The sequence below is a fragment of the Onychomys torridus genome, chromosome 9 (genome assembly GCF_903995425.1).
Source record: "Onychomys torridus chromosome 9, mOncTor1.1, whole genome shotgun sequence".
In the NCBI taxonomy this organism is placed as follows: domain Eukaryota; kingdom Metazoa; phylum Chordata; class Mammalia; order Rodentia; family Cricetidae; genus Onychomys; species Onychomys torridus.
Window position 1 is genome coordinate 49,395,601 of NC_050451.1, and position 24,421 is coordinate 49,420,021.

Sequence of the window (24,421 nt, forward strand, 5' to 3'; positions counted from 1 at the left end):
AGTCTCACCAGAGCATCTGCTATGAGGAGGAACGCAGGGTTTACAGACACAGGACTCCGGAGCTGCTTGTCCATCCCACTTCCTCTGGTAGGCACTGTCCCCGCGCCCCCCCCACCCCCCTCAGTCAGTCTCTCTCAAGCTTTAGACGCCAGGGACCTGAGGCTGAGCCTGGAGGACTCCAAGCTGTCTTTGATTTAATGGTCAAGCCAGTGACCGATTCTTCAGTATTTTATTCTGAGCAGGACATTCCCACCAGGTACAGCTTTGTGTCTGCATTTCCCAGTTTGGGTTTCTCTATCACATTATGTGTAAAGACAAAAACAGTGTAGGTAAAGTCACAGGCAGAGCCCGGAACAAAACGAATCCATCCTAGACTTCAAAGACACCAGTGGGCCCTCTCAACTTCACTGTTACGAGATGGCGGCTGTTGAAGCTTCTATTTTTTAAGTTATTTTTATTATTTTTTGGAGGGTGCATGCATGTCATCGTGCACTCATGGAGACCAGAGCACAGCTTGTGAGAGCTGGCTTTCTCCCTCTACTAGGGGTTTGGGGAATCAAACTCAAGTTGTCAGGCTTGGTAGCGTGCATCTTCACCCCCTGATCCATCTTGCAGGCCCTTCATTTTATTTTTATTTGACAAAAAAAAAAAAAAAAGTTGTGCATATTTATTGGCAATAAACTCTACTCTCTCCTAAAACACACCTTAAGAGAGATGTTCACAGTGGAAATTCAAAGATGATTTCTCTTATCATTTTTCTGTCTTCTGGATTCTAGAAAGGAAGGTCCAAGCCTCACAATTACGTCATCAGAGTGTGCCAATGGTTTTCTTACAGCAGGAGGCTGTTAGGAGAAAGGTTTCTTTGGTTGTAGTATCACCCTAGCAGTTTTCAGCTGGTGCCGTAGCTCTGCACTTACATTTTTGCTGAAGCGCATAGAGAAACAAGCTGGTCCTGAACTAGCCAGGACACTGTCAGGAAGCAAAGGGTTACAGGAACAATGTCAGTATTTTAATTCTAAAGAGCCATTGTTTTCATTAGAACTGATGCAGAAAGTGCCATCAATGACTTTCTAGATCGATTCATTTAATTTATCTAGAATGAGCAGCTTGGACGGAGCAAAGACTTCCTAAAGACCCATCTTCAAGCTGTGCTCATAACACCTGGTTTTACTAACGAAGAAAATGAGCAAACGAGTATACCTTCTAAAGGCGGATGTATGTCTGCAGGGCACTGGGGGAGGGGGGGGCAAATGTTGTGAAAATGTGAAGTACTGCTTGTTAATCAAGCTGAGCATTTGCTCCCGAGAAAACACAGAGGGAATTTCCTGTATGATTTAGATGGCCCCAACAGACACAAGTCAAAGCACCTCATGGTACATTACAAACATGTATGATAATTATGAGTTGGACAAAGATTAAAGGGATTTGTCTGGAAGCCTCCTTCCATTGGTCCACAGGTGACATCAGCTGACCTTTATACATTCAGCCTTTCCGCTTTTTCTGCCTTTAAATTTTCCTGGTGTGTGCTGTATGCTTTAACAGTTAAGGGCTTTGCAACCTAACGTTGCCATTTTCTGCCTGTGCTATCACCAGAAAGTGATAACCTCGTGCCTCAGTTTCTTTTTTAATGAAATCTAGAAGTGTCACTGGTTAGTAAGTTTTTTTTGGGGGGGGGGCACCTAGACTCTAGGTCCTAGTAGAACATTGCTCTCAAAGGATCGGCCTGGATCCCAACACACAGCATATCTCCTAAGTTCACCATGCATTCTCCTCAGTATTTGGAACTTGATGTTGTAATTACTGTGTTGTTGGGTGTCTTGTGGTCCCTTTAAACTCAACTGAAACTACCAACATAGGGAACACAACTCATGCAGAGAGTGAAATTAAATGAAACAGCGTCATCGACTACACCTGGGATTGATGGAGTGGGCTACAGGGAATTGTTTGGGCTCGGGTCCTCACATCCCCAAAGCCTGGAAAATTAGGAAGCAAAACTCATGACAGAAACAAAGCAAGTGTTTGCTCTGAGGGTGGAATTTCCTTTTCTGTAAACGACATGGACACCACAATAAAGAACTTTACCAAAGTTATCCAGTGACAATTAGGCAATGCTTTATAACAATTAGCAAAATAATCAATCTTTAAGGATTATCTGAATGGAAATGATAAAGCCACAAACTAATAAAATGATTCCGGAGAAAGTTCTTTGACAGGTTAACAAAAGCATTTGAAGCTATCGTCAGTTACAGAGCTTGTTCAGACAAGCTCAGTGAGGGCCACCTGCCAAATCTTTAAGGGAACCCTGATGGTGAACATCCTCATTCAAGGGAGGCAAGCTACCGACTCTTACTGTGAAGGTTAATCTTCACCATCAGCTTGACGGGATGGAGAGTCATCTGAGACATGGACTCTCTGGGAGCATCTATAAAGGTGTTTCCAGAGAGGTTAAACTGAGGTGGAAAAACTCACCCTGAATGTGGCCATGGCAGTCCACAGCCTGGGGTCTTAGACTTAACAAAAAGAGGATGGAGAGTTGGGATGCAGAACTCACCTGTCTGCTTGGCCTAATGTTGTCTCTGTAATAGCGAACTACAACCAAACCTGATGTGTACAGAACCATAACCCGGTCTCCCATCAAGTTCTGAGTCTCAGCCAATCACAGCAGACTGAAGGCCAAACAGTGTTCAAGTAACACAGATACAAGTGAGCAACCAGCAGGCTGTCTCTTAGATTTGTTAGAGGTTTGTCCAGTAATGGTTTGGACTGATTAACAACAAATAAATAGAAATGTAAACATTAAGCAAAGAACAGTATTTAAATCACACGCAGAGTGGATATGAAGGGAAAAGGGATCAGGGTTGCTGGATTCGAGCCTGAAAGTAGGCAGAGAAGAAATCCATATCCCTCAAACAAGTGTCTGTCCCGGTCCACTTCACTGTTCAAATGTGCAAAGGTATAACAGTAAGAAGTAGTGTTTGATCATTCTCTTTGTGGACAGGCTAATTAGGTCACAAGTGGGGACCAATAATGGTTAGCCCAACATCTCTGATACTCTGGGTTAGTGACATGGAGAGAAACTCTTGTACTTGGGAGCAAAAGGGAAAAAACACATGGAGAGAAGGTCCGGACAGTTCCCCGACTGAAGCACATACAACTTCAAAGAGAGCTAACACATGAAAATTACATCCAGCAGTGAGGACACTCTACCCAATGCTTGCCTTTTAATTTTAGCTGGAGAGAATCCAGCTGTCGATCAAGGCAGGGTACACTACAGTAATCAAGGAAGTGGTGAGAAGTTGTGAGGGGCTCAAGTGTCCCTGAGGGCATTTGGCCAGGGCTTCAGCACTGTGAGGTTCAGCTGAGCAGGTCCACCCCGTGAGCTTTGCTGTAGCTCCCTAGGATGCCCCTTCTTTCGGATGACCGAAGCTCTTATGGCCAAGTCACCAGGTCATCTGACAGACAGCTGAGCCTTCCCTTGTGCCCAGTGGCCTTGGCTGGGGAGTTGTCGATCAAGAAGCCACTTCTTTGACCCTTGGTGACTGGACATAGCTTGCACACCTCCTGGGTGTTCTGAGGGAACTGTGCTAGCTGCAGAGACTACCACAGGCATGGCCGCTGAAGCCATGGCGCTGCCCGGGAGGCCTTGCTCCACTCCTGACTGCTCCAGACAGCCTGTCGAAGCTCAGAGAGACTTCACTTTAGCTAAGCTGGGCCTCAGTGGCCTTCTGGTGACCCCATTCATCTAATCTTGGTCCAGGGCTGAGAACTTCCCTGATGGCTCAGCAAAGAGCTGACTTGAAGCATGTCTGAAGCTCAAAATGGGTGGAATTAGGAAGTTGTGCACAAATAGGCTGTGCCCTTTTTCTCTCTGTATACTGATTCTCAGCCTGGAAGTTTCTCTGTGAATAACTGTACCCTGGTGTCTTACTCACTGTTCTATTGCTCTGAAGGCACACTGTGACCAATGCAACCTCATAAAAGGAAGTGTTTAATTGGGGACTGACTGGCTTACAGTGTCAACGCTTAGACCATTATCATCGTGGTGGGGAAGGAGGGCAGCAGGCAGGCATGGTGCTCGAGAAGTAGCTGAGAACTTTACATCCTCAGGCAGGAGGCAGAGAGGGAGAGAGAGAAAGATAGAGAGAGAGAGAGAGAGAGAGAAAGGGGCAGACAGACAGACTGGGTCTGGCATGGACTTTTGAAAGCTCAAAGCCCAACCCCAGTGACATACTTCCTCCAACAAGGTCATAACTACTCCAACAAGGCCACATCCCCTAACCCTTCTAATCCGTTCAAACAGTTCCACTCCCTGGTGACTAAGGGAGTCACCACAATACCACCACATCTGGTGTTGTGACATTGGCCTCAGTATGGTTCTAAGTGGAGTGTGGCCTTTCGTCTGCCTACGTGTATTTACCACCAGCAGGGTGAAAGAGCTAATTTCACAAAGAGCAGACAACACCTGGGGTTCAATCCCAGCAGTGACAGGAGTGGCCGTGAGTGCTCTTCAGCAATGGGAAAACTCCAGAGAAAAGTCTGAAGCAGAAAACTGAAGAGCCTGGGTGATGGGAGGCAACAGGCCATGACATGGAGATGGTGAGCGCCACAGGCCTTGATCACTGGAAGAGTTGCAGAAAGCCACAATGGTTAAAAACTCTGGGGTCCTGACACCTGAGGCTTGGGAGCTAATAACATGAACTGGGTGCTGCCTACCGACACTCAAAGCCCAGGGCAATAAGCTTCTGCCCTGAGCATCTATACAAATGCTTAACCTTCTGGTTTTGAAAACTTGGAACTGCAAGCTTGTGGTCTCAGGGCACAAAGCTATAAGCCTCTGGCTTTGAGATCCCAGAGCTTGCTAATCTGAGCACCCAGAATGTAAGTATCTGGCTTTTAAAGCTGGGAGCTGGAAGGCTCCAGTTCTTAGGGCCTTGTGCTGTGGGCCATGGGATCTGAAGGCCTAGCTCATAAGCTTCTGGCATTGGCGTGCTCTAGACTGCCAACACTGAGGGGGCTGATCCTGGCTCAGTCACTGTTTCCACCGGATCAGAGCAAACTGACCCACAACCACTGCTGCAACAGTACATTTGTCAGTAAACTGGGAGGGCGCAGTTAAGTAGAAATGGAGACGTTTCTCGTTAGCCTCGCTGGCACAGCTAGCTGTTTTCTGACTTCTGTTATTATTACTAAAACTGAGTTTCAAAACCCAGTCTCTGTTTGCTGAGGGTAGAATGGGCGTGTTTCTTTGTCCAACCAAGACCATTATTTTCCATGCAGAACCCCTCTAGCTACGTAAGAGTCCTCTCATGGTAGGTTTTAACAGTCTCAGGCAGCCAAACTCCTTTCGGAGACAGCAGCACCCCAACTGCTCCTCACCGTGGATCACCAGCATACAAGTGGATTCACCGAGTGTAAACACCATCTACACCATAAAGTCAACCAGTAGGATTAGCAGCCTCAGCATGAAGCACTGTACTCTGGCCAATCCAGTTTTATTCTTTTTTCTAAGCCAAAAATAAAAAATTAAGACAGTCTCATCATTTATTATGACTGAAATAGTAAGTAGTTTACATCTCAATTGCGAAAGAAAGGAAGGAAGGAAGGAAGGAAGGAAGGAAGGAAGGAAGGAAGGAAGGAAGGAAGGTTGTTGGCATAGCCCTTAACTCAAATTACTAACCTTAGGAGTCTCCTTCATACCCTCCTGCCACGGCCTTGGTCCTTGCTTTACCCTTTCCTCTCTCAAGTGCGTGGTCACAAATTCCTGCCTGACCTGACCCAGCATGCACAGGCCACTGCTCTCCCAGCTAAATCAGCCTGTTTAGTTCCAACTTTACTGATTCAGAAGCAACCTGGGAAATAGAAAGTATGGCTTCTGAGGACCATGATCTTCAGTGGTTTGCCCCTCACAATGGTGGGCCAGGTAGCTCTTCAGGGAAGGGGAAGAGAAGGAACTGTGATCTAAGTGTCCTTCCCCACAAGACCTGGGGTCACTCACTCAAAAGCACCCCAGTCCGGGCTATCTGGTTACAAATCACCACTGGCTCTATCGTCAGTGGCTAGTAGTGAAGAGTTGTAAAATTTTCTTCAAACCCAACTTTGGCTTTATTAGCGTAGAATGGGATGGCTTTTCCCTAGGAGACAGACAGACACAGAGTCAGTTATAGGGTTCTTGCTTCTTCTCAAGCCGACATAAGAAAGCCATAGATGGACAAGATAAAGCCATGTTCTCTACTCTTCAAGATGTGTGCATCATACAGTCCACGTGTGGAGATACTAACGAGATAAAACTAGAGGGAACCGGTAGCCAGGGGCAGGGCAGGGCAAGGCAGGTCAGGCAGGACGGCTAAAGGTAAGGGTTATTGCAGGGGCTGCGGTGATGCAAAAGGTATTTGGCTCATGGTGTCCAGGAAGGCTTGGCGGGTACTGAGAGAGGTGAGACCCTGAAGTGTAAGCAAGATGTGGACACATAAACAACTGGAGAGACCCAAGGTGGGGATGGCGCTACCAGAAGACTGAATCTTGGGAATTTACAGACTTAAGTTTCCACAGTTCTACTGGCTTTAGATCATGTGGCCTAGCGATATATTTCCCACCAGGATTAGACAAATCAAATATTATCATACATGTCTCTGAGGAGAAATGGAAGAAAGAAAGGAAGTCAGGAAGAGCTGACCATGGCAGGAGAGTGGCTGGAAAAGCAGGGAGGTTTTCGGGCCCTGGGTGATGACTAAATCCACTGAGACAGTCTGAGGAGACTGTCCTGTGCTTCATAGGAAGTCTGTTCCAGAGAAGAGCTCTTTCTTTTACATTCCTCTTTAGCACTTGCGGATTCCACTTGGTACTTTAATTAGCATAAATACTATAATTAACACTGAAAAAATTATAAGCCATCGAACAGCAGCTGATCGTCCGCAGCATTTCTTTGCAAACACAATAAAGTTGAAAGAAGATTTTTTTCCTGCTTTCAAGGATGTTTTGCTCTTTTTATTACCCACCCACCTGAAAGTCTCTCAGTGTTTATTCGCCTGGAGAAACAATGAGGCTTTTAAACTCTGCACCAAGAAACAGAAAAGACACCATAAAAGAGAAACACATTACGATGGATTTGCACATCTGTGGTGAGGGACAGGAAGCTCAAATAGGACCTCAAAGGGACAGGGGCCGGACTGCCATCTGGCAACAGAAACAAGGGAAACCTGGGCCCTGCTCTCCCAGCTCTGAGCATGCACTCTCCTTAACCCCTGGAGTGCCACGTGCCACCACAGGCCTTGGAAAGCAGGGCCTTGTGGAGGAGGGGAGAGGGAGGGAGGGGGTCAGGGGTCGGTGGGGGTCATATGGAGACAGACACATTGTAGCCCCAGAAATCTTCCTGGGGCCCCTAATTAATAAGGTGGGTAGTGAGTGAGAAGCAAGCTGTGGGGTGGTCCTCATTAGATGATACTTATTTATTTCCACCCCGCAAAACAAGTGTCTGTGCATAATTTGAAACTACTGACTGGGTCTGGAGGAAAAGAAAGGTCTAGACTTATAGACAGTGTCTCCCGCCACCTCCCATCCCAACAGAACTGCTCCTGGGCTTAAATCAACGGGGCTCAGGTGAAAGCAGAGAGGTTTGCAGTAAGTTGGAAAGGGCAGTTCTTGGAGTCTCAGTCATGAGATGAATTTGAAAATTCTACCCATGTCTTGTTATTGCTCGTAGTTATTGGACCTCCGCCTGGTCCATGAAACAGGGGCGCAAAAACTGAATTGTCGCTGGGCGGTGGTGGCACACACCTTTAATCTCAGCACTCAGGAGGCAGAGCCATGTGGATCTCTGTGAGTTCGAGGCCAGCCTGGTCTACAGAGGGAGTTCCAGGACAGGCACCAAAACTACACAGAGAAATCCTGTCTTGAAACCCCCCCCCCAAAAAAAAAAAATTGAATTGTCTGTCAGGGGTTAGGGCTGGGACTCAAAATGAAGACTTTTTCATAATGAGCGTGGACCGTGGCCATCCAAGAAAGACATCAAATAAACACTGTTCTGCCTCAGGCTTAGGACGAGCAAATGATGTGCATATGTGAAGAGATGGGCTGCAGTACCTCCTGGCATTAGAGATGACAAAGGACTTCCCCTGGGTGTAGTTTTAGGCATCTACCTGTCTCCCTAGAGCCTAAGCCACAGAAAACATTGCTGCTGCTGCTGTTAAACACATAGGATGATAGAAATTCTCTTTATCCTCTTCCCAATGTGTGGTTTTTCCCGAGTATGACGGTCCACTTTCCCTGGGAAGGGAGTCTCACTGAGAACTGTCTAGATCAGGCAGGCCTGGGCAGGCTTGTAGGGCTTTTCTTAATTGGGTTAAGGACTCAGCCTGAATGTGGGCAGCACTCTTTCATGGGCTGGACCATGGGCAGAATAAAAAGGAGATGGTGATCTAACATAAGCAGGAGTTCACCCACGGTTCTCTGCTCTTGAGTGTGGATATAACACATTAGCTGTTTCAATTTCCTGTCCCCGTGACCTCCCCAGAATGACGGACAAGTCTGGAATTGTGAGTCAAAGAAATGCTTCCGCCCTCACTCTAGTCAGGCATTTTATCACAGCAACAGTGTATTAGCTATTTTTCTGTTGCTGTGATAAACACCATGACCAAGGCAACTTATATGAGAGTTTATTTCGGCTTACAGTACCAGAGGGACAAGAGTCCATCGTGGTAGGGAAGCAGCAGGATCAGGAAGCTGAGACCTCACATCTCAACCACAAGCCTGAGGCAGAGGGAGCAAATGGAAGTAGCTGGTGTTTTCCTCTGGCAGCCTGGCCCCAGTGGCACACTTCCATAAGGTCCTACCACTACACCTCTCCACACAGTAAAAGAAACACCTTGAACTGAGAAAAAAACACAATCAGTCAGATGTTGTTCTTTGTCATTTCCATTGATGTCAGGGATGGGGGTGGGGTGTGTAGTATCCCTTAGTGTCCTTGGGGGTTCTGCTTCAGGACTTACTTTATCTTGTGGATTCCCAAATCCATGGTGTTCAAGTCTCTCATAAAATAGGCAACATTTCATAGAACCACACCATCCTCCTGAAAGGTACACACATCCTCTACATGACTTGTGACGTCCAATGCAGTGTAAAGGCCGGTGGATAGCTATGCAATTCTAAGACACAAAGGAAATGCCTGTCCATGTTCTGTGCAGAAGCATGTCTTTAGAATGTTTTTGACACGCCAAATGGTTGAATCTGCAAACGTGAAATCCATAGATACGGAGGGCTGGCTATATAACTAAGATTATTATGTTCTTAGAGTAAAACCAGTAATTAAGTCAGCCAAATGACAATTATTTAAACTAAATTAATTAAATTGCATTAATTAAATTAATTAACAGTTCTTGAGAAAGGAACAGAAAGCCTGTTCCTCAAAGTATATGTGTTTATGTACCAGCTGGACATATTCTGCTTAATTAGGATACTAAGTCCCTGCTATTTCCGCCCTTGGTCCCCTGAAGTCTGTTCTCAATGACCGCCATTGCTGCGGCTAACACTGCCCTGCCCACAGGTGTCTTCTTATCCTGACCAAACTCCATCTGCCACTCACACTGGGAACCAGCCTCTGCAGAATGGGTTCTGCCCGTTGCAGGTAGGACTCTGTCCTCAGGTATCCATTATCTAGGCTTTCCTCCACATTTTATCACCTTTATAAACTACTTTGCATCCTAGCATTCAAAGACATTCCCTAACATGCAGCCTGTGTTAAGCAGCAACCCTCAGAAAATTTTAAGAGCTATTGACCTTAAGGAGAGGCACAAGCCCCGTCACCACTGGCAAGCTGTCCGGGGCTATTCATTTTGTGCTCATGTGTGTATATGTAGGTGTGTTTGGAGATACCTGCCATGAATCACAGTACAGATAAAACCCCTCTTATAGTTCTTAAAAGTACTTTCTCTGAGATGCTCAATGTAAACAGGGCAGTTAGGACAATGTTTTAAAAGCTCAGAGGGAGAGACTTTTAAACTGGACTATTTCCTACCTGAAATCCAACTTCAAGCGTCTACTTTTAAAGGGAGGGGCTGGGCCTGTGTTCAGGGTCTCCTGAGCGCCACAATCACAGGCATAGGCTGCCAGGCCTGCGCCAGCTCTGGCTGCCTAATACCATTGTCAGCCTGTGAGGTATTTTGACCTAGTATTTTCCGTTAGGGACTCAATTACACTGTTGACTGTTCTCTCACTGTGTTAATTGCAGAATCTGAAAAGCTACTGCATCTGTGCTGAACATGTGCAGGCTTCTCCTTGTCATAATTCCCAGAATAGTTTAGTAGATCCATGCAGGTTGACTCAAATCTAGAGTTGATTTAAATTATGCAAATGTACCTGGGTCTTATGTGAATACCGAACTGTTTGGTACAAGATATTTGAGCATCCAAGGTCACTGGCATCTGTGGCTGGGAGCCTCACCCTAGAACATTTCAATCCCCTGGAGACATCATGGCATGGTGGCGTATTTATTTTTACTTTTACAGTTCTGGGAATAGAACCTGGGCCGCATGCATGCTAGGCAAGCACTGTACCACTAAACCACATTCCTAGTCACACTGTGATTTATAATTTCTTAATCTTGGCATTTGGGAGTTTACTTGAGAAGCAGTCTTGAGCTGGGCAGTTTTGTGTTGTCAGGCAGACCCCAGCTGAATCCCTTTTCTTCTTGCACATGCCTAGGGACACACAGAGCAGGCTGAGAAATGCCGGTAAGGATTCTTGCACCTCCATGAGATAAAGAGGGATTTGCTCTGCTGTACTCTCCTGGTACTTTCTTCATTCAAATCTGAAAATAAAACTTCTCAGGTTCCTCCTCGGGGAGCCAACTCGGAAGTAGCGGACATCAAGTTTAAAGGCCAACTAACCTGGTCCCCACTAGAATGTGAGTGGTTCCATCACATACCAACAACCTCCTGAGAATAAACACTCTGGATGGAAGGTTGACTTCTGAGTCCCAACCGTATGGCCCTGAACCTGTGGCTGCACCAAATGCTCCCGATGACAGCTCTGCTTCTCCATTCCCTCCCAATCACGTCTTTCCGGTGTTTCCCGGGCACTCGAGGATCACAGGTACATTGCAAAAAACCCAAAACCAAACCCAAAACCTCCACAGCTTAGTGAAATGGGCCTGATAGATCTCATTTATTATCTTGAAAATAAGCTGTATTTAATCTAAAATTCATTCAGTTTAGCAGTGTCCTTTAAACAGATGGAGCTTATTTTTCCAGGAGTAAATATTTAAACCAGCCCATAGGCTTAAAAAAGTCTAGCAGAAACTGAGAGTAAAAGCTGAGAAGGCAGATGTGCTGGAGAACGGGGGAAGAAGTGACGGCCCATTTCTTGGAAGGATAATCCCCTTCTCCAGACTCGGGCAGACAAGGACCCACCAAAGCGGCTCCAGGCTCAGGGGATGGTGTGATCTAGACAAAGCATCTAACTTTCTGCTCCTTCTTCCAGGGTAACCTGGTGGCTTGTATTTAGACATTTCTACTGGGAGAAAAGGATGGCGACAGAACATGTGGGTTTAGAACAACACTTTGAGAAGAAGTGCTGATTCCTCCAGCCGAGGAAGCCCACGGCCGAGGAGCCATTTAGGGACAGGAGTCTGAGACAGCTGGACAGCCACACAGAGCAATTGCACAGCCGTTCTCTAAAGAGGCCAGGACATGTGGCCTGAGCTGCAACAGTCTCCGGCTTCCCTGCCCAGGATCCTAAGCATGATCAAGACCAAACATCAGCAAACAAAGAAGGCACAGTGGCTCACACCTGTGGCCCCAGGCCAGGGAGGCCGAGGAAGGACCGGCACAGACTTCCAGGATAGTCCTCAACCTGCAGGTTGCAACCCTTTGGGGGTCCAATATCAGATATCCTGCATGTCAGATATTTACATTACGATCCATAACAGTAACAAAATTACGGTTGTGAAGTAACAATAAAATTATTTTATGGTTGGGGTCACCACAACATGAGGGGCCATTAAAGAGTTGCAGCATTAGGAAGGTTGAGAACCACTGTCTAGGTTATAGTGAGACTCTCAAAAAAAAAAAAAAGGAAAAACAGATGGAAGAAAAAGAAAAAGACTTCCACAATGTCATTTGATTCCCCACCCCCCACCCCCTACCCCAGCATCTAGAAAAACAAGACCTCTAATACCATACTCAATGCCATTAGAGAAAAACCTCAGGGGTCAGTCATTAGGATGGCTAAGTCTGCTTGTTTTGCACTCAATGTCACAAAACCACAGTGTGCTCTGGGTTCCTGCGGCTTCTCTGGGATCAAGAGCAGATGCTGATCTGCTTGATGATGCCCTAATGATGGTCTGTCCCTGCCTTCTGGTTGCGTCCAATTCGCTAGCTCTCTGTCTCCAGGGCCTTCCTTCTCACAGCCTGGTGATTCTTACAGCGAAAGACAAGCACATAGCCTGGTGTGATAGCACAGGACTGGAATCTCAGTGCTCAGAGACATAGGTGACAAGATGTCAAGGTCAAAGCCGGCTTGGGCTATATGGGAAGACAGTGTCTCAAAATACTAAGACTTGGGAACACAGCTCCGTGGTCTGGCACCTGCCTGCCATGTGCAAGGCCCGGGGTTTGATCTCTAGCGCAGAAAAGTAGATGTCAAGGAAGGCCTTCGAATGGCGTCCTCTGCAGAGGGGGCTGTAATGACGGGGGCTGTGCAGGTTTCTCAGTTTGTTTTTGTCTTGTCATCTTCATTGATGCATTTTCAACTAAGCAATCTGTGAGAACTACTTCTGGCTACTTTCTGATAAATTAATGGAATTATGTAATAGCAGCAGAAAGAAAGAGGTAAACTAGAGTCAAGCACTGCATGGACAGTGGCATCTTAAACCAGCCAGTGAAAAGGAAGAAGTGAGGAGTCTCTGCTTAGATCAGGTCGGGAGGCTGACACTCGAAGCTGCACCCCGATGCCTTGACTGTGTTTCCACTGCTCTGTTCTTCTGATTTTATCATCCCCATCTTCCCTATCTTGTAGGTTCTGTTTAGCAGGAGAGAGCTAAATTCAGACATCTCTGGGAGCAGCTTCCTCTATGTTTTGCTGAAGGTATTTGTTGAAAGCATACAGCCAGACTTAGCTGTTCTCCCATACAATACCACAGTGAGGCTCCATGAACAGCCTCCTTTCCAGCAGTGACCTGGCTGGACACCAGCGAGTCTTGGTCTAGGGACCAGAGACAACTTCACAACCCCCAGTAAGCTGAGCCCTTCATTAGTGCATACTGGCTTTGTGGATCATAATGCAGGGGTTCCAGTAAGCATCCTGGAAAATCTGGCCTCTGACTATTAGCAAACTCACCAAAAAAACCCAAAAAAACAAAAAAACAAAAAAAATACTGTAGAAAGAAAACCCCTACATGTACACATAACAAATGTGGAGGGAGAACCTTGCACTGTGGGCATCTCTCCTGCATCTGCACTCTTCTGTAGTGTGGAGGACCTTGCACACCATGGGTATCTCCCCTGCATCCACATACTGCTGTAGTGTGGAGGACCTTGCACACCATGGGTATCTCTCCTGTATCCACACACTGCTGTAGTGTGGAGGATCTTGCACACCATGGGTATCTCCCCTGCATCCACATACTGCTGTAGTGTGAAAGACCTTTCACTATGGGCATCTCTCCTGCATCTGCACATTGCCATTTTTCTCTGATCAGATATGTGTATGTTCAATCACACTTGCACGTGTATGTACGTGTTGAAGGCCAGAGGTTGATGGCTCAGTGTCTTCATCTATCACTTCCCATCTTATTTTTTGAGACAAAATTTCTCATTGAAATTGGATTTGCAGCCCACAGATTGCTAGACTGGCGGCAGTTGGTCCCCACTAGACTCTGGTGCTAGGGTTCAATTCTACCACCATGCCTAAAATGTATGTGGATGCTGTGGATCTGAACTAGGTCCTCATGCTTGCCCAGCCAACACTTTACCATGCTTCCTCTCCCAGTGCTTTAGAGAGCTGCTGTCTTATAGAGGTACCGGGGACTATCCAAGCAGTGTGGTGTTCAGTACCGGCAGGCGGTCGTTCTAAGAACGCTAGTGAAATTAGAGGGTCCCTGAACAGCTTTGTGCACTAGGAATACCTGATGGGAGATGGAGGGGATTTTGGTCAATAGAGAACAAATCTATCCACAGCTCGCTTGTACAAGGAAGAAAGGCTAATTGGGGGCTGGTACCATTTGCCTGTATGCCCAGGTACTTGGCAGGCTGAGGCAAGAGAATCGCTTGAGATGAGTTCAAGACTCGCTTGGGCAACATAGAGACTGCAGCCAAAGTAAGCGGCAGCGCTGCCCAGCATCCCAAGGCTCAGTGCCAGCACCGCACAATCAATGAATAAACAGACATGTTCTTCCTTTACAGGGTAAGCCTGTGTCCTACCCACAATGTGATTTAGTTGAACACAAGAAAGAAGTGCCTGTCCCCCATCGCCATAGTTACTTTTCTGCGGCTGCGACAAACACTCTGGTAAAAGTGACGTAAGGAAGGGTTCAGGAACTATTGGTTTAGTTCCTTCCCCAGTTTGAGGGTACAGTCCGCGATGGTGGGAAACAAACTTGGCAGGAGCCCAGGGCAGCTGGCCGTACCTAGCACACAGGCAGGCAGGCAGGTGACTGCTGCTGTTCAGCCAGGTCTTCCCACCTCTATTAACCAGATCAAGATAATCCTTCACAGGCATGGCTAGCTTACCTAATTAAGAAAACCCTCACAATGGTGCCTAGAGGCTTACGGTCTAGGTGACCCCTGAGCCCGCCAGGTGACTGCTAACACTGACATCACCGTCATCATTTGCTGTATGAAGTTTGGAAGATGTATCGTGATAGAGAGTGTAGAACGGATCCCGGCTTTGGCCGGCAGAGTTTTGTACTCTAGCTGTGGCTCTGCCTTGCAATGTGACCTGGGCGGTCACTCTCCTCTTTGACTCTATGCTTGGTCCCTGGACAATAGGAAGAATAGTACCCAGGTAGTAGGTGTGGCACATAACTTAGTGAACTATGTCCAGTGTGGTGCTGCAAGCCCCAGATCTGACTCAGGACCTCCACCTCTGTGCTGGTCTGCCTTGTTCAGACTATACTTTCACCTGCCTCCTGCCTTTAGTTCCTCCTGCCCTGAACATGCACTTAGGGAATATGGTAGTCCAGGAGTTGGCTCCTCCTAGGACAGTGTCCGGACACATCTACCTCTGATATAGGTAACCAGCAAAGGACAGTGTAAAGGGGGCAGTCTACTCTTGGATATGCTGATAGCTGAGGAGCCCTGAGTTCAGCTTGTTGTTTTGTTTTGTTTTGTTGTTTTTGTTTTTGTTTTTGTTTTTTCCTTTCCCATTCCCAATCCCCACCAGATGCACAGAGAACCTCCACAGCAGTGTGGTCTGAGAGATTGAGGCTCCCATCCACCCACAGCCCCTCTGCCAGGTCGTAAAGAGCATTAATTGGTGGTAATGCTTGGCTGATCTTGGAACATGGGGCTGACTGTGGCACTGTTGACAGAGGCAGTTTATGTCCAATTTCCATCTGCAGGCTTTGTTCTGACTGTATCAAATGTGCACCCATCTGAGACAGTAAGGTGAGAGAAGAAAACATCCAGGGCATTTTAGAGCTAAATCCTGCCTTGGGTCTGATGAGAAATGGAGAATCTGTGGGATTTTTTTTTTTTTTTTTTTTTTTTTTTTGAGTAATGTTTATTCAATCTGGAATGCTGATGTGGTTGAGGTAAGTGGTTTAGGAATGATTCAAAGCGGTTTTCACCAGAGTACAACTGTGTTTAAAGTGTTTAAACTAGATGTTTGCTTTGTTCTCCAGGGCTTTGTATAACAAGCCACGTGAGCCTGAAGTCATACCCATCAGATAAATCCCTGCGTGTGGGAGAAAGAAAAGCTGGAGCTTCAATGACCTGCCGGGTTGGAGGGTGTGTGTGGCGCGGCACTCAGAAAACACTCCCAGCATCTCACGGCCATGCCTAATAAGCCACACTGTTAAACAGTGATTATTTTCTAATGGCAACTTAAAAGGCCTTCTTAGAGAACAAATCAAAGTCATTTCAAAATTAACTTTAAAAAGAAATTTGAACTTAATGGACATTTTTGTTTGCTTAAGGGGGAAAAAATAGAGGGGAAACACTAATTGCCCACCCCCTAGCAACACATTTCTAACATCAGAGCTTTATAAAATCCAGCAAGTAAAACACAAAACACAGCATTTTGAAGTTCTTTCCAGTCTATTTCCTATCTGTATGGGTTTTCAAAAGATAGACGTAGGTAGGGCTGGAGACAGCTCTGTGGGAGAGCAGGTATATGTGCGAGGCCTTGGCTTATGTTCCTAACAGGGTAGGTGATTACACTGTGCACATTACTTGTACCTGTTCCCACTTCAGATATGGCTTTTCCTACATATTCCTCATAAGCTTCAATGAGCATCGTGTCACAGAAATACCTGGACCAAGGCTGCCCCTGTTAGCCATGCTGCTGTTCCTCTGCACAGGTGGGCTGGAGGCTTTCCCATCATGGAAAGACTGACACACTCCTCCCCTCCTGAATGCCTGTGTGTCCAAAGATACTATGACTTGTTTTGTTTTTGCTTTTTATTGATGCATCTAGACAAGGTATTACTCTATATCCCAGGCTTGCCACAAACTCAAAACCATCCTCCTGCCTCTGCCTCCTGAGCACTGAGACTACAGGCGAGTCACCATGCCTGAGTTGACACTAAGACTTCCATCTCTCTACATGCAGTGCTCAGCAATCTGATCATCAAGTGTCTGGAGAACATTCTTTTAAAAGAAAAGAAAAACAAATTTAAAAAGACATGAACTGACAATCTTTAGAAACCAAAAGCAGTGTCAGTCCAGGCCTGGTTTTGAAGAAGAGAAGGCAGGGTCCTGGAACCCTCCTCAAATCTAATACCCTGGGTCCTTGGGACCACAACTCTTTATCTGAGCCTGGAAGCCCCAGCTGAACCCTTAAAGCAAACCCCACTTGAGCAGGTTTGAGGCAGCCTGAAGGATGCCTTCTTCCCACAGCCAGGACGCTCCAAGTCACAGGAACCCCTCAGCGGGGCTGAAGAAGCAGCTCTTTGTGGATAAATTGAAAAGCCCGGAGGAGAAATCACAACAGGAGGCGCCAGGCATAATTTCCCCCAAAGACTTCCAGATCTCCTTTGAGGAGATTAGTTAAGCTCTGGACAGCTTCCCAAGGAGGGTGCCAAAGACAGCAAACTTCTTTGACAAAGATGAAGTTTACCAAGACCCCAGGTTCTCTCCATCTGAGATGTGAAAGTCCTCAACTAGGCCCAATGCGCTTCCGGCCTCAGAAATATTGTTCTTTACATTCTAGAAAGTTTGACCCATGGGGAAATGTCTACCTCTATCTGTTAAACTAATTGATTGTCTTTTCCAAGTTGTATGACCAAAGACTACTGCATAAGACATGAGAGTTGCATGTGAGTTCCGTGTTCAAAGGCCCTTTCATGCTATCTGAGTTTAGCTAGAACCCAAAAGGCAAAACATTCCCAAGCCTCAGGATTACATCACACCAAGCCCAGCACATTAAGTGTGTGGGGAGGGAAATATCTCAGCACTTTCCAGCTCTACTGTACATCCGCTGTACTGATGTCATGTGTTCAATAGCAAGTAGTGACAGCTGAGCTTGCCTGCTAAAACACATGGCTGAGCAGGACCAGGTCCTTGAGTTTTAATTGGCAAGAGGACATGTCACGTGTATGCATAAAGAGGATTTCCTATATGGTAGATTCTTAGAGTCTAGGGCATAAAGAAGATTCATCTCCTAGATGGTAGATTCTTGGAGTCTATGGTCTGTTTTCTTGTTGTTTGTTTGTCTGTTTTGCATTTCGATCAGTTCAAACAAAGAACACAAAGCAATGTATTTCCATAAAGGTAGTAGAGTATGGATTGCAGAAGTTCCATAGCCCTCCCAGGACCTTATTAAATGATGCAGGCAATTGCAATTGTTTGGAAGGAAGTTTTGTTACAGAAAGAAGCAGGAGGGCAGATACCGTGGATTGGAAAGTCTACCCAGCAATGATCCTAGAGAGGATGTGCCAGCAAGTGCCAGGGGGAACATGCACCACCCCACTCTCCTGCCTGGACATAGCTTTTCCTGTGTATTGAAGCCCAGCTGCAAGCCATGCTGGGTCAGCAGACCACGCCTCACCCCTGGCTGGACCCCATCCTTTGCCGGTAGTGTTTGTTAGCCAGCTTTGCTTAGCATTGAGACAGTGAGCAGCCACCATGCGGGCTTAGAACACAATAAATGCTCTTGTTTCAGAAGAGGGGGAGACACAAAAACCACAAAACTCATGGTCACAAAGACTAACAACACAAAGACTCAAGTGTCTCCTGTCCTGCTGCCCCCACCTTGGGCGAGTACAATGAGTCCTCTCTCCTCACTGATTTGAGAGGTGAGAAAAAACAAAAGCCAGGAAGTGCAGGGACTAGACTATGGAGGGCAAGGGTGTCCCAGAAGGAACTTCCGAAAGGCAGACCCCCCTGTGTGATCCTATCAGGGTCAGCAGGTTATATCTGGGGATTAGCACCTGGACAGCCCAGTTAGGCCAGGTCTCCTGCACTGAGCATCTGAGAGGAGGTGTTCAAAGGAAGGAACAGGGAACAGCAATGCAAAGTGTCTGTTTCCCTGGGGGATGCAAATCAAAGGTCGCTGTTGATGAGATTGACTAAGGTCTGGATAAGAGCACACATTAGGGTCCCATGGTAGAGACAGGGTTTTTTTAAGGGCCTGCTGCCACTTGGCACATCACTCACAGTGTGGTTCATAGGGAGGAGGTGGGTCTCCGCAGGGCACACACTCCATGTCTTGAAAACCCACAAGTTTGGTCTTCCGGTAAAATCTGGAAGAGGAAGGAGAGAATCCTGGTTATTGGTGTCATCCAAGCTCACTGTTGCAGCCGGGTATCAGTCACATTATCAGTCACCAGCGGCCTCTAGAACCAGCTCTTGGTGAAGTAAGAGGTACCCAAAGGCTGAACAGAGGGTGGACACTTACAGATTTGGTTCCCTGCATAAACTTCCCAACTAGGGTGGGATGCTGGAGAGGGAATACAGGCTCTGGCAATTCTGTTGTGACCTAAACCACAAACACCTCTTAAATAAAGTACTAGATTCAGCTTTTGAAATTGGAAAACGCAGCACACATATTTTCATTAGAAATGTTTGTAGGGACGTTACAATATTAATTGTGGTTGCTTCTAGATGGTAGGAATTCAAGTCACTCAAAACTCTATTAATAAATTAAATTTACTTAAAAGAAAACATAAGCATAAACAACATAGCTAATGAGCAGAATCAAATTAAAAATGATTATGATTACACTACTGCCTGTAAATCAAACTACAAGGACAAACTTACAATCATTACTGGGAAATTGATGCTATGACCGAAAAAGAGGTGAAGAATTTGTTCTCCGAAGAGCATTATTCATGATTAAACCAAAGACTGCATGGATTAATTTTTTTTCCTGGTTTTTCAAGACAGGGAAAACTGTCTACGTAGCCCAGGCTGTCCTGGAACTTGCTTTGTAGACCAAGCTGGCCTCCAGCTCCCAGAGATCCACCTGCCTCTGCCTCCTGAGTGTGGAGATTAAAGGCGTGCGCCACCACTGCACGGCTAACATTGGTTTTAAATACTTAAACTCCTACGTAAGCAAATGAATGCAAACTGATGTGGAAATACATCATTTTGACTTGGAAAGCCGGGAAAAGGTTAGTGCATACACACAGGGTGGTGGTGGGGGGCAATGAAAACAGAGGCCCTGGAACCATCCCTAGAACCAAATAAAAGTGGAAACACTGGAGAGAAAAGAAAACAAGCTTGGAGATTTACTAAACCGTATTCACACACTCACAGCCTGTCTTTAACTCTAGCTTCTCAATCTTGGCTTTTTAAAATTACACCCAATGTCTTCGGTCATTACCAGCTGACTGTAACTCAGTGACTATCCTGTGCACCTGTGACCTTACGTGTCCTGTGTGTTGTGAGCAGGTTGGTAACTCTGGAAACTTGACTGCAGTTTGAAGAAGGTCTTAGCCGAGTGTGCTTGTGGTGGCATGTCTGTAAACCCAGGAGACTGAAGCCAGGCAGAGCTATGCAGGGAGACCCCTCAGAGCAAGACAGGACTCCAAACTCTTAGATTCTTTCGGTAAGCTACCAAGTAAAACAGCGGCCCACCGAGCTCTGGACAGTTCTGCCTGACCATCCAGCGGCACCCGTGGCTCCTCTGGCCTTGTCTGTGCGTTGAGCCCAGGCAACCCTTCCTGGCTAGTGCTTCTTCTCAGTCTTTAGTGGTCATTCAAACACAGCAGGGCTTCTTCACCTCCAGTCTCACAAGCACGCTGGTTTTCGAATACATTGTCTATTTTAATAAATTATTTTGGCAACTGGACTTTTTTTTTTTCTTATTAGGGAAAACATAGACACCAAAAAAATGTCTTTGGGAACAAGGGGAATTTCTTATTTTTAAAATATTAAATAATGTCTACATTCAATTCCAATACCTGACCTATCTCTGTTTTTAAGTGGTTTTAGAACATGTATTTTGCGCCTTTAGTGTTTGCTGTTGAAAATGTTGGATATTACTTTTTCACTTTTTTTTTTTTTTTACACAAAAAGTTTTTCTGTACTAAAAAAAACTATTATATATTTTGTCAATATTTAATTAAATTATATCTGGTAATTTTCTGGCTGGAAGTATAAAAAAATCAACATATATTACAATATTTACTCATTTATTTATTTGTTTGTTTGTTTGTTTGTTTTTGAGACAGGGATTCTCTATGTAGCCCAGGCTGTCCTGGAACTCAGAGATCCATCTACTTTTGCCTCCCGAGTGGTAGGATTAAAGGTGGGCACCACCACACCCCCGATACATATTACAGTATTTAACAAGACACATTTTAAATAAGAAATCTCCCTACACCATTGCTTCCTTTGTTTTGAGACAGGGTCCCACTAGGTAGGCCATCTTAATGAGAATGAAGGGACAAATCTGTGTGATTTGATTGGCAGCCCCCTGAAGACTGGTGACGTGAACATCTTCTCATAGGCCCATTTCCCGGATTGCCGATCATCTTTGTAACAATGCTGCTTGAGTCCTTTGCCCATTTTCAAAACCAGTTTATTTAATGTTTGTTGTTGTTGAGTCATAGAAGTTCTTTATATATTTGGATATTAACCTCTTATCAGAGAGTTATAACCAGCACATATTTTTAAAAAAAGCTTTTGTACCCCTGTGTGTGTGTGTGTGTGTGTGTGTGTGTGTGTGTGTGTGTGTGTGAGAGAGAGGGGGGGGGGCAGAGGTCAACCATGAGTGTCAGCTGCCTTCCATTTTTTTTTTTTTTTTTTTTTGGAGAAGGTCTCTCACTGGCCTGGAGCTAGCCAATTAGGCTGGGCCGACTACCCAGTGAGCCCCAGGGTCCACCCCGCTAATACTAGGATTGCAGCATGTGCCAGTCCGCCCAGCTTGTTTGCACAAGTTCTGGGGCTCAAACTCAGGGCCTTGTACTTACAGGTCTTTACCAGCTGAGGCACCTCCCCAGCACGGGGCAGAGCTGCTTTCTGCCCTTGCACAGGCTGTCAACCGTTGACGTGGGGATCATATGGTGGCTCTATTCGCCGCACAAGAGATCTTGAGTGTGGCCTGGCATCTTCACTTTTGGGGCCTGTGCCTAGGTGTCACACCCAGAAACTTCCTCCAAATCCAGTGTCATGAGGATTTTCCTGTGTTTGTTGTTGTTTTCTTGTATCTTTGGAACATTAGGTCTTATCCTCAGGTTTGTTTTTTTTTTTTTTTTTTTTGAGACAGGGTTTCTCTGTGTAGCTTTGGAGCCTGTCCCGGATACCACTCTGTAGACCAGGCTGGCCTCGAACTCACAGAGATCCGCCTGGCTCTGCCTCCCGAGTGCTGGGATTACAGGCGTGCGCCACCACCGCCCGGCCTGTTCTCCGGTCTGTCTTTCAGGCCTTTGAGGTTGATTCTTGTGCAGGGGTCAGGTGAGAGAGAGTCCAGATGCTCCCTGTAGAGATCTCATCTTCTCGACTGTTTCCGCAAGACTGTCCTCTTCTCACTCTCTGCTCTAGGCACCAATGTCAAAACCCGCATCCACAGGCACTGACTTCGAGGCTCCCCTTCCAACTCCTCTGGCCTGTTCGTCTGTCTTTGTCCTATGCACACTTTTGATTACTGTAGCTTTGTGATGGGCGTCAAAGAGAGGGGGTGTGAGTGCTTCAGCTTCCTCTGTTTACACCGCCTGTGCTCTTACGGGAGTGAGTTTATTAAAATCTGGGAGGAAACCACTGTATCAGACATTATTTGACCACATTTTCATAGTCAAAGTAGAAGTCTGACCAATCACTGAAGGCAGCCGGGATTTGTTCTAATTTACCCAGTTTTAGATCTGGTCCCACTGTAAGTGGCACAACTTCCTACTGCACTATTACCCTGTTGAGGTCAAAGGTCAGCCTCCAGGGTCGTCCCTTCCTCTCTGTGTTTTTGAGACAGTTTCTCTCACTAGCTGGGAATTCATCACACAGGCTACAATGAGCTAGGATTATATGCACACGCCAGGGTTGGCTTTTTGACTGTGGGTTCTGTGGACAGAACTCTGGTCTTTGGGTCTGCATGGCCATCACCCCATGCTAATTAGGTACACGTTCCATCACTGAGCCACACACACTGCTCTCCCTTTAGTCTGTAACACCGTTGGGGACATAGAAACATCTGCAAGTGCATTTCCTGTCCAAGTGAGGTAGGAAATAAATTTTTTAAATTGAACAAAACAAAAGGGAACACATGCATTCATTATACAAAGTGTCTGGTTAAACTGGCTTCTGAAGCTCAGTGGTAAATCTGTTCCTGGCTTTCAGACAGACAACATAAAAAGACAAAAGAAACCCGTATTGGACTTTGCTTACTTGCTATGTGATAAAAAGTGGCGTGTAAATACATCTTACAGATATGAAAGTCACTGACAGCGGTTGTGAGGAGACAGTTTTAACTGAACTCAGTCCAAGCGGGACTGGCCAGCCTGGTGAGCACTGTTTGGAAATGCTGTTCTAAGAAAGCCCCTGGTGGACCTTTACACTTCTACCAGCGAGAACTATGGCACAGCTGGCTCTTGTTTTACAGTGCTGGCTTGAGGCCTGTGAGACACTGTCAAGCCAAGGCTCAACTCTGCCACACACAGGATGGACGATGGATGCAGGATGTGTTGCTGTTCGTTCATGCTGGCATTCCAGGCTCAGGCTGGCCGGTCAGCCCACAGTGTATCTTGCTCAGCAGCCCTCAGCCATGACCCCATATTTGAAACTGTACAAACGCCAGTGACAGGATGAAGCATTAGCCATCGAGCCCAGAGCTCATCAACAATGTCACCGTCCCTATGGACAAGATGTGGGCAACAGGAGGAGAGGACAGAAAATGTGCCAGCCAGTTTGGGCAGCTCTCAAGAGCTAGGGGCCAATGGGTGGTTTGAGGGTAGGATGGGCATGGGACAAAGAACGGACAGATGACTGAACCCTTTTCTGTGAGACTTCCTGGTTCAATGGGCACCCACCTACGCAGGAGGCTCACCACTGGGGGAATATCCCTGGCCCTCCACATACAAGCTGGGTGACCAGAGGCATCAATCATCACTCTAAGGACCAGTTGCCTTCTCTGTAAGGATGGACAGCGCTCCTTCTGACTTTGCAGTATGGTTTTGGCGACAGTACAACCCACAGAAAGTGTCTAGCTAGTAGGAAGTGCTCATTAAATAGTACGGCCAGCAGAAGCACTGAAGAGCTAGAGAGGGCAAGTTATGATTTCAGCCCTGGGCTCTAGTTCGCCACAGAAGAGAAAGGATGGGCCACTTGAGGCCTGCAGTCACTCTGATGTAAATAATCTCTTCTAGTCTGGACTCTACTGCTGTAATAAATACCACGAACAAAACCCTCTTAGGGGGAAAAGAATTTATTTCAGCTTACAGTTACAGTCTATCACTGAGGGAAACCAAGGCAGGAGCCTGGAGGCAGAAGCTGATACAGAAGTCATGGAGGGGTGCTGCTGACTGGTTTGCTTTTCGTGATGTGCATAGCTTGGTTTTTATACACTCCAACCATCTGCCTGGGGTGGCGCCACCCACTGTGGGCTGGACTCCCATATCAATCATTAACGAATAAAATGCCCCACAGATCTGCCAACAGGCCAATCTGATGGAGGCATCTTCTCAGTTAAGGCTCCTCTTCTGGGATAACATTCTAGCTTGTGTCGAACTGAGAAAAACAAAAAAACAAACCATAAAAACAAAACCCAAAAAACCTAAGCAGGACACAGACATACAAAGCCTTCCTGGTTGCAAGGCCACTAATGGGCAATCCTGTCTAGT

At 46.3% G+C, this 24,421-nt stretch overlaps 1 protein-coding gene across 1 annotated transcript in view; it reads right to left on the minus strand.

Annotated features, from left to right (window-relative positions):
- Tnfrsf19 (TNF receptor superfamily member 19) overlaps window positions 1–24,421 on the minus strand; it is a 90,122-nt gene that overhangs the window by 20,849 nt on the left and 44,852 nt on the right. The window contains exon 5 of the mRNA XM_036199800.1: window positions 18,807–18,892. Within this exon, the coding sequence (XP_036055693.1) occupies window positions 18,807–18,892 (86 nt within the window). The remainder of the gene's footprint in view (window positions 1–18,806; window positions 18,893–24,421) is intronic.